This window comes from Hyla sarda, chromosome 7, assembly GCF_029499605.1.
Source record: "Hyla sarda isolate aHylSar1 chromosome 7, aHylSar1.hap1, whole genome shotgun sequence".
Classification (NCBI taxonomy): domain Eukaryota; kingdom Metazoa; phylum Chordata; class Amphibia; order Anura; family Hylidae; genus Hyla; species Hyla sarda.
The window spans coordinates 29,126,731-29,139,242 of NC_079195.1; the positions used below are offsets into that span (position 1 = coordinate 29,126,731).

General features: G+C 43.4%; 1 protein-coding gene across 2 annotated transcripts in view; it reads right to left on the bottom strand.

Annotated features, from left to right (window-relative positions):
• Window positions 1–278: 278 nt before the first annotated feature.
• Window positions 279–12,512, bottom strand: part of EMG1 (EMG1 N1-specific pseudouridine methyltransferase) — a 31,853-nt gene continuing 19,619 nt past the window's right edge. The window contains exons 6-7 of one of the 2 annotated variants that reach the window (XM_056529217.1): window positions 11,840–11,993; window positions 279–365 (exon numbers count right to left, since the gene is read on the bottom strand). In XM_056529217.1, coding sequence (XP_056385192.1) covers window positions 11,880–11,993 — 114 coding nt within the window. In that variant the 3' untranslated portion in view covers window positions 279–365; window positions 11,840–11,879. Of the gene's footprint in view, window positions 366–11,785; window positions 11,994–12,512 lie in introns of those variants that run through there. The other variant, XM_056529216.1, reaches the window with a different exon arrangement.

Here is a 12,512-nt window from a genome sequence, read left to right on the forward strand (position 1 = left end):
TATAAGATTTGTTTGACATGATCTCCCTGAAGTAAACCCCTGTTGTTTTTCATCTTGCAATCCATGGGATTTTATATGTTCCACAATCCTATCCTTTAGTAGGGTTTCCATTAATTTCCCCACTATTGATGTCAGACTTACTGGCCTATAGTTGCTTGATTCCTCCCTACTACCTTTCTTGTGAATGGACACAACATTTTCTAATTTCCAATCTTCCGAGACGACTCCTGTTACCAATGATTGGTTAAATAAATCTGTTAACGGTTTTGCTAGCTCACCACTAAGCTCTTTTAATAATTTTGGATGTATCCCATCAGGTCCGTGACTTGTCTTCACTTTAGATAGCAAACATAGCACCTCTTCCTCTGTAAAGACACATGCAAACAATTAAATTAGTCTTCCCTAACTGAGGTAATTTTCCTTCTTTTTCTTCTGTAAAAACTGAACAGAAGTATTCATTAAGGCAGTTGGCTACCCCTTTATTCTCTTTTACATACCTTCCTTTGTTTTTAGTTATTCCCTGTTTTAATTTCCTTTTTTCATTTATATATCTGAAGTATGTATTATCCCCTTTTTCACAGCCTGAGCTAGTTTTTCTTCTGCCTGCGCTTTAGAAGTTCTTATAACTTGCTTGCCTAGTCTTGCAGATTTCCCTATCTTCATTGCTCTGGGTTGTTTTATAAATACTAAATGCTAGTTTTTTATGATTTTAGCCACTTCTGCTGAGTACCATACATTTACTGACAAGTCTAATGTAGTTTTCTGTTGTTCAATAATGCGTCTTTTAAGTAGTCCCATTTCTCCTGGACTCCGTGTAATCTGTTCCAGTCTGATAGGGACTCATTTATGACTAATCTCATTATTGAAAAGTCTGTTTTTCTAAAATCTAAAACTTTTGTTTTTGTGTGGTGTGACTCCTTTACTGTTCTTATATTAAACCACACTGACTAATGATCACTAGATCCCAAGCTTTCGCCTACAATAACATCATATACCAAATCCCCATTTGTGAATACCAAATCCAAAATGGCCTCCCTCCCGGTTGGCTCCTCAACCACTTGTTGTCGAAATAATCCCAGTAGGGAATTTAGAATATCTGTACTCCTGGCAGAACTAGCTATTTTGGTTTTCCAGTTTATATCTGGAAGATTGAAGTCTCCCATTCTCCTTTCATTGTAATTTTAGCTATTTCTTCAACTAGTAGATAATCTAATTCTTTAACTTGGCCAAGTGGTCTATATATCACACCTACACGAGTTACTGTCTGATTACCAAACTGCAACGTAACCCAAACTGACTATGTTGGCCTCACTAACTTGTATTAGGTTAGATTTTATGCCATCTCTCACATATAGGGCCATTCCTCCTCCTTTCTTGCCTTCTCTGTCTCTTCTGTATAAAGAGTACCCTGGTATGGATATGTCCCAGTCATTACTTTCATTAAACCATGTCTCAGTAACAGCCACTAAATCTACATTCTCAGATGCCATTATTGACCTAAGCTCATTGTTTTTATTACCTAAACTGCAGGCATTTGTAGACAGGACTCTGAGCTTGTCATTTCCTAACCTCTGTGCTACTGACATGTTCTGGCATTGTTTTGGGGGGGCAACTGGACTCATGGATTTTCATTCTTTTGCCCCCCCCCACCCCCCTTGCCTTGTTTAAATATTCCTTAGCAAATTCTTTGAGAGAAATATGCAAACCATCTTTTCCCCCCACGTCTCCACGGCAGCACCCATGAGATTATCTCCTCCTCCTGATTGGGACAGGAAAAAACACTGAGAGGTTAAATTCCCCACCCCTTCATCTCCACACCAGTGTTTTTTCCTGTCCCTGTCAGGGAAGGAGCTGAGAGGCGCAGGTTTTTTTTTTGCTCTCCTGCATGAAGAAAATTGAAGGTCCTTACCGGGGCCTTGCAGACTCGGGGTGCAGACACAGCACACCCCCTGTCTTTTTCTCCCCTTTGGTCCGGTCCACTCTGTAGGTCCGCTCTAGGAGCATGGAGGCGGAGGGATGCCGTGGGAGCACCGTGTAGTGTGCGAGTCTCTGTGCAGTCTCCTTGCAGCAGTCTCTGCCTTCAGCGAGGAGTTCTTTACCTCGTGCGAGCGCTTCTTAGTTTATTTTCTCCCGGAAGATCTCCTTCCGGCCGGGATGTTGGCGTCTGACGTCACTTCTGGCCGCGCTGGGGTGGGGAATTTGAATCTGGAGACCGGCTTTTTACCTATAAGAAGCCCCTCTCCCAGATGGAAGCTGCTCTACCCGATTCCAGCATTGGATAATACAAGGCGGCATCATGAGGTCACCTGCAAAAGTTCCAGATCCTCCAGTGATCCCAGGATCAGTGAGTACTGAGGGCCTATGGGTTCGCCCTGGCCTATCTTCATTGCATGGTGTTTTATCCTTCTCTTCCTTGTATTTGCAGGGAGACAAGGATTCTGCAGGTTCTTCGGTTAAACCGAAAAAAATCAAAATCTAAGAAATGTGTTATTTGCTATAAGGAGTTTCCTGAATCTGCTTCTACACCTCTGTGTATTGCATATATGTGTATATGTATTGCATCAGTAGTAAAAGATGACTCTCCAACTCTTATGCAAGAAATTAAATCCATGGATTCATTCAGAGATTCACTCAGCATTAGCCTCTTTTGCACCTGTTACCCCTGTGGCATCCACCACTATGACTCAGCTGTAAAAAAAAAATACTAAAACGGTGTCTTTTTCGGATTCTGAAGAAAGTGTATCTCCAGAATTGGAAGAAGGAGAATACGTGGAAAATCCTCATGAAGAGGAAGATTCCTCTTGAAAAAATTCTTGTTAAATTCTGAGGATATAGAATCCTTAATTAAGTCGGTTCGTACTACCTTGAATTTAGAGGAAGTTTAGGAGACTAAGTCTATCCAGGATGAGCTTTTTGGAGGCCTAGGAGACCCTGAACTTTCCCTGTTCATACAAATTTGCATAAATTTATTAAAGATGAATGGGAAAAGCCAGAAAAGAATGCTTTTATACCTAGGGGTCTAAAAAGGTGTTATCCCTTTGATGACACAGACTCTACTACCTGGGACACGATACCATTAGTAGACACCCCGGTTGCTAAGGTTGCAAAGCGTACCTCTCTGCCTTTCGAGGATGCTACACAACTTAAAGATCCAATGGATAGAAAGGCAGAGAGTTTACTTAAAAAGACCTGGGAGACTACTTCTTCACTGTTAAGGCCTAGTATAGCCTCTAACTGTGTAGCCAGGACTTTAGGAGTTTGGTTAGACCAGCTGGAATACCACCTCCAGTCTGATATCCCTAAGGACCAGATTTTGGAATCCTTACCCCTGCTTAAGATGGCATCTAATTTTTTATCCGATGCCTCTGCAGAATCGGTAAAACTTGCTTCTCGTACTGCAGTTTTGTCCAATACCACTAGGCGTGTACTGTGGCTGAAATCTTGGTAGGGAGACATGACTTCAAAAAGTAAACTCTGCTCCCTTCCTTTTCATGGAAAATTTTTGTTTGGTCCAGAGTTTGATTCTATTCTGGAAAAAGCAGCAGACAAGAAAAAAAGGATTGCCCTTAGATAAGGTCCAACCTAAAAAGTCTCCTTTTCGTCTTTTTTCCCCAGTCAGACCAATCTTTCAGTAGAGGTAAAGGGAAAATAGGACGTTGGTCTTACAGGAAGGGAGGTAGGGGTAGAAATATATTTACTAACCCCGGTCAGTCTTCTTCCAACCCTAAGCAATGATGCCAGGCCAGTGGGGGCAAGGCTTTCCCATTTTGCCCCAGTTTGGGAGTCACTAATTCCCAATTCCTGGATAGTAGAGATTATATCTCAGGGCCTCCGGATCGAGTTGTTATCATCTCCCCTCCAAGGTATGTTGTTACTCAGCAGAGTAAAAAAAAAAACAGAAATTGGTTTTCAAGGGTGTTCAGGACCTGGGTGCTATCCAGGAAGTTCCTCTCCTTCAGAGGGGCCTAGGTCATTATTATTCCCTGTTTTTGGTTTCCAAACCAAACGGGAAGTTCCGTACAATTATAAACCTGAAACCACTGAACAAATTTGGTTTACAAAAAATTCAAGATGGAAACTGTGAAGTCTGCAGTTCAGTTAATAAAGGAGGTGGGCGGTGATGGCGACTATCGATCTTCACAAAGTATATTACCACATTCTCATCTATTCAAATTCCCAAAAATATTCGAGATTTGCCATCGAGTGGGGGTACAGGGTCTGCCACTTTCAGTTTGTCTGTCTCCCATTCGGCCTGTCATCTGCGCCTCAAATTTTCACCAAGGTCTTAGCAGAGGTGGTTGCCCTTCTCAGAAAGGAGTCTATTCTAATTATCCCTTATCTAGACAACATACTGATAGTGGCAGATTCAGTTCCTTAATTGGAACTTCATTAATAGAGAAAAATTCTTGTTCTCCAGAAGTTGGGTTGGATCCTAAATCTAGACAAATCAATCTTATTCACAGTCAGAGGAACATTTTCCTAGGTACCCTTTTGGATTCAAGGATCCAGACTTCTTTTCTTCCGGATTCCAAAAGGGTATTACTGCAGGCATTAGTCTCCAGATTTCTAAGCCTCCATTCTTGTACAATCAGGACAGCAATGTCCACTCTGGGTCATATGACATCATGCATCCAATCAGTAGCTTGGGTTCAGTTTCACTCCAGGCCTCTACAAAAGTGGATCCTAACCATTTGGGACAAGTCTCAGAAATCTTTAGACAGAAGAGTGATAATTCCCACTCAAGTAAAAACCCATCTAAGATGGTGGACGTTCAAGAAAAATTTAGAGAAGGGAGTAAGTTGGTTTCAGACAAACCAGTTACTGATAACAACAGATGCCAGTGCAGGGGGATGGGGTGCTCACTCAGAAACTCGAGTAGTCCAAGGAAAGTGGGATCCTCAGACAGCAAGAAAATCTTCCAACTTCAAAGAGTTGCTGGCAATATGGATGACACTCCAAGAGTTGGAGGAGATCTGCAAAAATCGCCATATTTTACTTGGACAACATGACTGCAGTGGCCTTTATAAGGCATCAGGGAGGTCCAAGGTACACAGCTCTCCAGTCAATTTTGCATCAAATATTTTCTTGGGCAGAAAACAAGGTGCTTTCTATCTCAGCAGTCCATCTCAAAGGGGTCTGGAACTTGGAGGCAGACTTCCTGAGCAGACACATATTAGACCCAGGGGAATGGTCTCTAGCTCCTTGGGCATTCAGGATGATTATGGAGAGATGGGGGGGGGGGGGGGGTTTCTCTAATAGATCTGTTTGCAACCAGGAGAAATCACAAGGTGGATCTATTCTATTCCCTAAATCCAAGGGACTCTCCGCTAGCAGTAGATGCAGGATTGGACATTAGCTCAGGATTGGACATTCAGTATGGGATACGCATTTCCTCCCCTGCCTCTAATATCTCGGGTCCTTCAGAAGCTAATGAACTATCATTGCATTCTAATCCTAGTAGCTCCATACTAGCCAAAGAGGAGTTGGTTCTCTCTATTAAAGACTAACTGTAGAGGATCCCATCTGCCTTCCTCTACCTCTAGAATCTATGCTAAAACCTGGAAGAAATGTATCTCTTGGTGTAGGGATTCTTTTTCTGTCAACACTCCGGTGATTCCTAAAATTCTAGACTTCCTTCAGCAGGGATTTGATTTAGGTCTTTCCCCTAGTACCCTCAAAGTACAGGTTTCTGCTCTCTATCATGTAAAATTTGCCTGATAACATGTGGATTTCAAGACTTGTTAAAGCGTCCAGCAGATTCAGACCTAAGACTTTAAATATCTGTCCTCAGTGGAATTTAAATACAGTTCTAGCGGCTCTTCCTCTGGATCCCTTTGAGCCTCTGGATTCCATTTCTGAAAAATGTTTGACTCTCAAAACTTTATTTTTAAATTGCCATCACTACAGCTAGGAGAGTTGGTGAAATTCAGGCTCTTTCTATCCGAGAACCTTAGATCAGAATTTTGGACGACAAAATCATTTTTAAGCTTGATCCTAACTTCCTCCATAAAGTTGTCTCTACCTTTCATAGATCACAGGATATTGTGGTTCCATCCTTCTGTTCAAATCCAAAAATTGACTTAGAAAAATCATATAAGCCCAGATTTATCAAACTGTGTCAGAGAGATTTTTCCACAGCAGCCAATCACAGCTCAGCCAACGAGCTGAGGTAAAGTGAAAGCTGAGCTGCGATTGGTTGCTGTGGAAAAATCTCTCCACTTTTCCTCTCACGCAGTTTGATAAATGTGGGCCATAGTCTTTTGGATGTTAGAAGAGCTATCCTCATCTACATTGAAAGAACTAGTCAGTGGAGGAAGGGTGACAATCTGTTTATTCAGTTTGCTGGCCCTAATAGAGGCAAGAAAGCCTCTAGGAGTTCTATAGCCAGATGGATTAAGACTGCAATTTCAGAGGCTTATGTGGCCAGAGGTAAAGCCCCTCCTATACAATTGAAGGCCCATTCTACTAGAGCAATTTCCTCATCATGGGCAGAGAGAGCCGAAGCTTCTGTAGAACAGATTTGCAAAGCTGCCACTTGGAAAAACCTTCACACTTTTTCCAGACATTATAGAGTTCACATTTTGTCTTCTGAGGATATGGCATTTGGACGTAAAGTTCTCAGTGCTGTAGTCCCTCTCTAATAAATTCTTTGGTATTTCTCATGGGTGCTGTCGTGGAGGGAAATGGTGAATTATACTCACCAATTATTCCTTTTCTGGAAGTCTCCATGACAGCACCCATACATCCCACCCTTTGGTTTTTTTATTGTAGTGTTTTTGGTGCACTTTTTTCCTTTCGGTGTTCTTTATAAATACACTGGAGTGGAGAGGAAGGGGTGGGGAATTTAACCTCTCAGTGTTTTTTCCTGTCCCAATTAGGAGGAGGAGATAATCTCATGGGTGCTGTCATGGAGACTTCCAGAAAATGAATTATCGGTGAGTATAATTCACCATTTTTGTAGAGTTCCTTTCTATTCCAAGTAGAGCTATCATGAGACACAAAACCAAATCCTTGCTCTTGACACCATTTACTAAGCCATAAGTTGAATTCCTTAATAGGCCTCTGCCTATCATTCTGAACCTTATGCACAGACAGAACTTCAGAAAAAGAAACAGAGGATGCAAAATCCTGTACATCATTACCAAGTGTGATAAAAGATTCCTTCACCTCTGAAACTTCATTGGAAGCCAGGTCATTTGTCCCTAGATGGACAAAAACATCCACGACCCCTTCCTGCTTTGACTGCTTAACAATATTAATAATACATCTTCTATCTCTTCTAGCAGTAACACCGGGAGACATCTCACAAAACAATTTTCCTTAAGCTCCACACTTCTTATGATTGAATCACCCAGCAACAGCTGCTTCCTTTCAGATTTTACTTTATCTTTTTTGTCCTTGGCTGCAGTCTTGCATATATTAGACATAGGAGTTGATGGTTCCTCACCTTCTGTGCTTGAGACAATATCCATGTTGCCCTTACATTCTGAGAGTGCTGCAAATTAATTGTGCTCAGGGCTTTCATTCGTGCACGTGGTTGCAAAAGTTGACTACCGATTTATACATGAACACATATTGACTAACCAAGAGGTTAGAGTACTTCCATACCTGAGATTGCACCTTACAGACAGACCTAAACCTATACCAATGAGAATGACTAACTCAGTGGTTGAATTGTGCCCATAACCGCGAATGAGGGCACGCCTGAAGAGGGTAAAAAACTCAGACATAGAATTGATAACATTGCTCCTGATCAAGATAACCCACACCACCACTAGTCATATCTATCTACCCCTAACTGAACTAACTAACCTCGAGCAACCAAGAGAGAGTTGAGCCTGCCGTTTCGCGACCACATTGGCAGTACCTAACCCTGAGAAGTAACGGTAGAGCCGCCTACTACGGACGGCCTGACGCTGGAACAGGACCTGACTATATACCTGCTGATTCAAACCTATTGACATACTTACTGTGACAAATGCAGCAAGATGGAACCAATAAACTTACCAGGCATAACATACTCCAGTCCCTGCTAATAAGTCGCAAAGTTTCCACTGTTAGTCAAGTGATACGCAAACTGACAAAATAACCGACCTTTGGTGACAATGACGCCTATACCAATTAAGCCTTGATAAGCAACCTACCTGAAGAGTTGACTCAACTGAACTGTGAGCCATACCCTCACCTGCCCAACATTTCGTCATAAATAAGATCTGAGGAGTGACGACCTGCAGCAAATGATGGTCTCCTTGTCATGCACATTCCTGTAGATTTGACAGAACTCGTGTAACAATTGTGCCTATAGACTGTCGTACATGATTGTGTCTGAAGACATGATCGGTCTCTGCGTGCCTATCGTACCTGTAGATTAGATAGGTCCTGCGTACCTTCGTGCCTATAGATGTGGCAGGACTTTGCGTAATCATTGTGCCCGTAACAAGACAATCTAACTCAAACCTTGTACCTGTGGGCGTGACAGATCTTGAGTAAGCCTGTGGACATGAAGTACATACTCGTGATGTTGACATCACTGGACTAAACAGATTAATGCTGACCACGAACTACAAACGTAAGCACCGTGGACTGCTACCACCGTATATTCAGTGCAAGTTTAAACGTATGCGAAGTATAATGGCACAGAGGTATGTGCGGTGTCACTGTTTGTGATTGTAGAGTACACGCTATGACAATCTGTACAGTATGAAAGCTACGAACGTATGTGTAGTATAATCCATATGCATCCATGAGCATATGACCAGTGCGAGCTATGTGTATGGTAAGACAGTATGAAGCTAGATACGACAACAGTTATGAGCACATATTTCTGGATAGCGACCCACGTATATGTATGAAAGGACGGCACGCGTAAGTGCAATGTGACCACGACAAGCACACAAACAGTGCTCAAGGCATGAGTGTTTAACACTGTCTGTACACATTGCATATAACACAATGAGCGTATGAACAGTGTGAGCTATGTGTATGGTAAGACAGTATGAAGCTAGATACAACAACAGTTATGAGCATATATTCTGGACTGCAACCTGCGTATGTATGGAAAGGATGGCACGCGTAAGAGCAATGTGACCACGACAAGCACACAAACAGTGCTGAGAGTCTGAGTGTATGACCTTATGTCTGTACACATTGCGTGTGACACAACGAGCGTGTGAACTGTACACAACAGTAACTGTACCTGCTGCATGAGACACTATGGGCGCATGTACTGTGTGCAACACTAACTGTGGGTTCTGCATATGACACTGAGTGTACGTACTGTAACAAAAACACTAACTGTACCTGCTGCATATGACACTGAGCCTAAGCACTGTATGCCACCTAACTGTGCCTACCGCCTATAACACTATGAGCGTATGCACTGTATACCATGCCAGTGTGACTGTACCCACTGCATATGACACTGCGCATATGTACTGCAAACTACCCTAACTGTAACTACTGCATGTGATACTATGAGCATATTTACTGTATGCAGCACCTATGAGTGTAACCCCTACAAATAACACTATAAGCATATATATTGGTGTACAAACTAACTATACCCACTGCAACAACCCTATGAGTGCATGGACTGTATATAACACTATGAGAGTATGTACTGTATACGATACTACAACGTGCCCACTGCAAGTACGCCACGAGCGTATGTGCTATGCCTAACCCTGTAACCTACTGCATGCTACTATGACCTTGTGTACTGTACACAACACTGTAACTGCACCTTCTGTATATGATGCTACAACGCATGTACTATATATGCATTTTTTTTTTGTGACTGTACGGTATGAACGCTATGAGTGACTGCACGGTATGAAACGCTATGAGTGACTACACGGTATGAACGCTACGAGTGACTGCACGGTGTGGACGCTATAAGTGACTGCAGGTAAACGCCATGAGTGACTGCACGGTATGAATGCTATGAACGTAATGAACGGTATAAATGCAGCAAATGCACAGTGTACATATGTAATATGTTGTAAGAATGCACGGAATGCAGGCTTGCAAATAATGATCGCCCAGTTATGAGTGAATCTATGGTAATGGCGCAGTGAATGAAAGTGTGGAAACACTACAACCAGTATGAAATGAGCACAGGAACTACTTGCATACTGGCACCCTATAATGACATGGCTCCAATTGCCTCGAGAAGCTAGGAGGCGCACCCCCCCCCCCCCTCCAGTACCTCCGAGGACGCAACATTGGGGCTCTGAGGGCGACGGGCGTCCAGCATATAATGCTGCTGGCATGCAAACATTGCCCCTCCCACCCCCTTACAACACTAAATACCCTCTGCAATTCTGTGCTGGTAACGCTAGGAAAATACTATACTCTGGTCGTATGAGCTCTGGGCTCCCGAATCCTCAGGTCTGACACAGAGCCGGCGGAGGCTTTTTTTTTTTACAACAGCGTCACCTGCCGTCTGCGGGCGGCTTAAAAAACCGTACCGCAGGCCTGCTGAGGCAAACAGACGCCGTCTGCCGCAACCAAACCTGCCATCACCATAGTAAGCAAAAGCACGTGGGATGCCGGTCCATTCCCTGTAGTACGGCCACGAGCGAGCGGCTCCTGCCGGAGACCCCCAGGATAGAACAGTAGACCGCAAACGGTTATCAAGGGAGCGCCAGCTGTGCAGACCAGCCGCACAGCCGGCCAGAACAATACTGGTGCCGGAAGCCGTCCGCCGGGTCCCGGGGAGCATAATGCTGAGGCTCAGGACACCAGCCAAAAAGGTAAGAAAACTTGCCGGAGCCCGGCACTTACTGAACCGATCCTGACGCTATCTCGAACGGCTACGCTCATCCTCTGCTGCACCATACACCCATGGCCCCGCACAGAGAACCGGACCAACTGCCGACGTCCTTCCGCAAAAGGTCACGTACGCCCCGCCTACATGATGCAGGGACATTTTATACTCCTTCCTCTAACATGGCTCCGCCTAGAGGTGGGTGTGAGAATTCCCGCCCCCTCACACAAATTCAGCCTGATAGGCTTCCCACTTATGAGAACCACAGACTGTGAGACATGTCTTCTATCCACAACTCTAAGTCTTCAAGAACCTACAGTAACCCATCTGCCATTTCTAGGGGTCCTCTGTGGCAGTGGCATTGCAGCAGTCCCAGCCAGAGTTGGTTTAACAGATAATTTAATTTAATCTCAGATTTCAAAAATGCAATTTCCTGCTGCAGTAAGGAGAACTGTCTACAGATCTGACCGTATCCAAAGAGTGGAACCTGAAATAAATGCACAATTCATGCACTGAACCATGTCTGCCATTGTAAAGAGAAGAAACATTCAAAACAAGCAAATCCTACCTTTTATAGACTGTATCCATCTCCTGACTATCTCCTGCAATATCTCTCCAATGCACTTAGAAACAGCAGCACTTTGAATATAGCAGCTAATGAAACACCCTCCGCTTTTTTGGCTCCAAACCCTCAAACATGATAACTTGTACAGATTTGACCAGTTTCGGGTCCTCAATATTCATGTCTTATGCTAGAAAAAAAAAAGGCCACCCAGATGTAGAATCTTCCGCAGAGGAGGACTCGTCATCTGAATCCACAGAGCCCAGGATAATTCCCTCTTCTTCTGAGCCTGCACCCCCACTCTCTGTTCCGGCCTGACGCGCAAGCGCCGGCAACCAGTGCTGCCCGACCTGAAGGACGCTCCCCATAATTTTTTTTTTATAAATTGGTGTCGAGAAAATATTTACATCTTCCGAAAATGTTAGGACTTTTTCTTTTTAAGCAACCATATAAAAAAATTACAAATAAAAGGATTTAATATTGAACTTTGAACAAAAAAATAATATTACATAGGAAGCAGCAGCAGCAGGAGGAGGATACCCGGCATCTTCATACCACCCCCCAGACTTCTTCGAAAGCGGTGCAGATCTTGGCGCAGGTGAGGGCTGCGGACAGCGGATACTGACTGATGGACACACTGCGCTCAGTGAAATCTACATTAACCTGCAAGAAAAAATATATATTATTAATAATAAGGATAATAATAATAAATATATATATACACACACACACACACATACATACATACATACATACACACATATACAGCGCTCAAAAAGATAAAGATAACACATCCTAGATCTGATGGAATGAACTAATCGTATGAAATACTTTCGTCTTTACATAGTTGAATGTTCTGACAACAAAATCACACAAAAATGATCAATGGAAATCAAATGTATCAACCCATGGAGGTCTGGATATGGAGTCACACTCAAAATCAAAGTGGAAAACCACACTACAGGCCGATCCAACTTTATGTAATGTCCTTAAAACAAGTCACAATGAGGCTCAGTAGTGTGTGTGGCCTCCACGTGCCCGTATGACCTCCCTACAACGCCTGGGCATGATCCTGATGAGGTGGGGGATGGTCTCCTGAGGGATGTCCTCCAAGACCTGGACTAAAGCATCCGCCAACTCCTGGACAGTCTGTGGTGGATGGAGCGAGACATGATGTCCCAG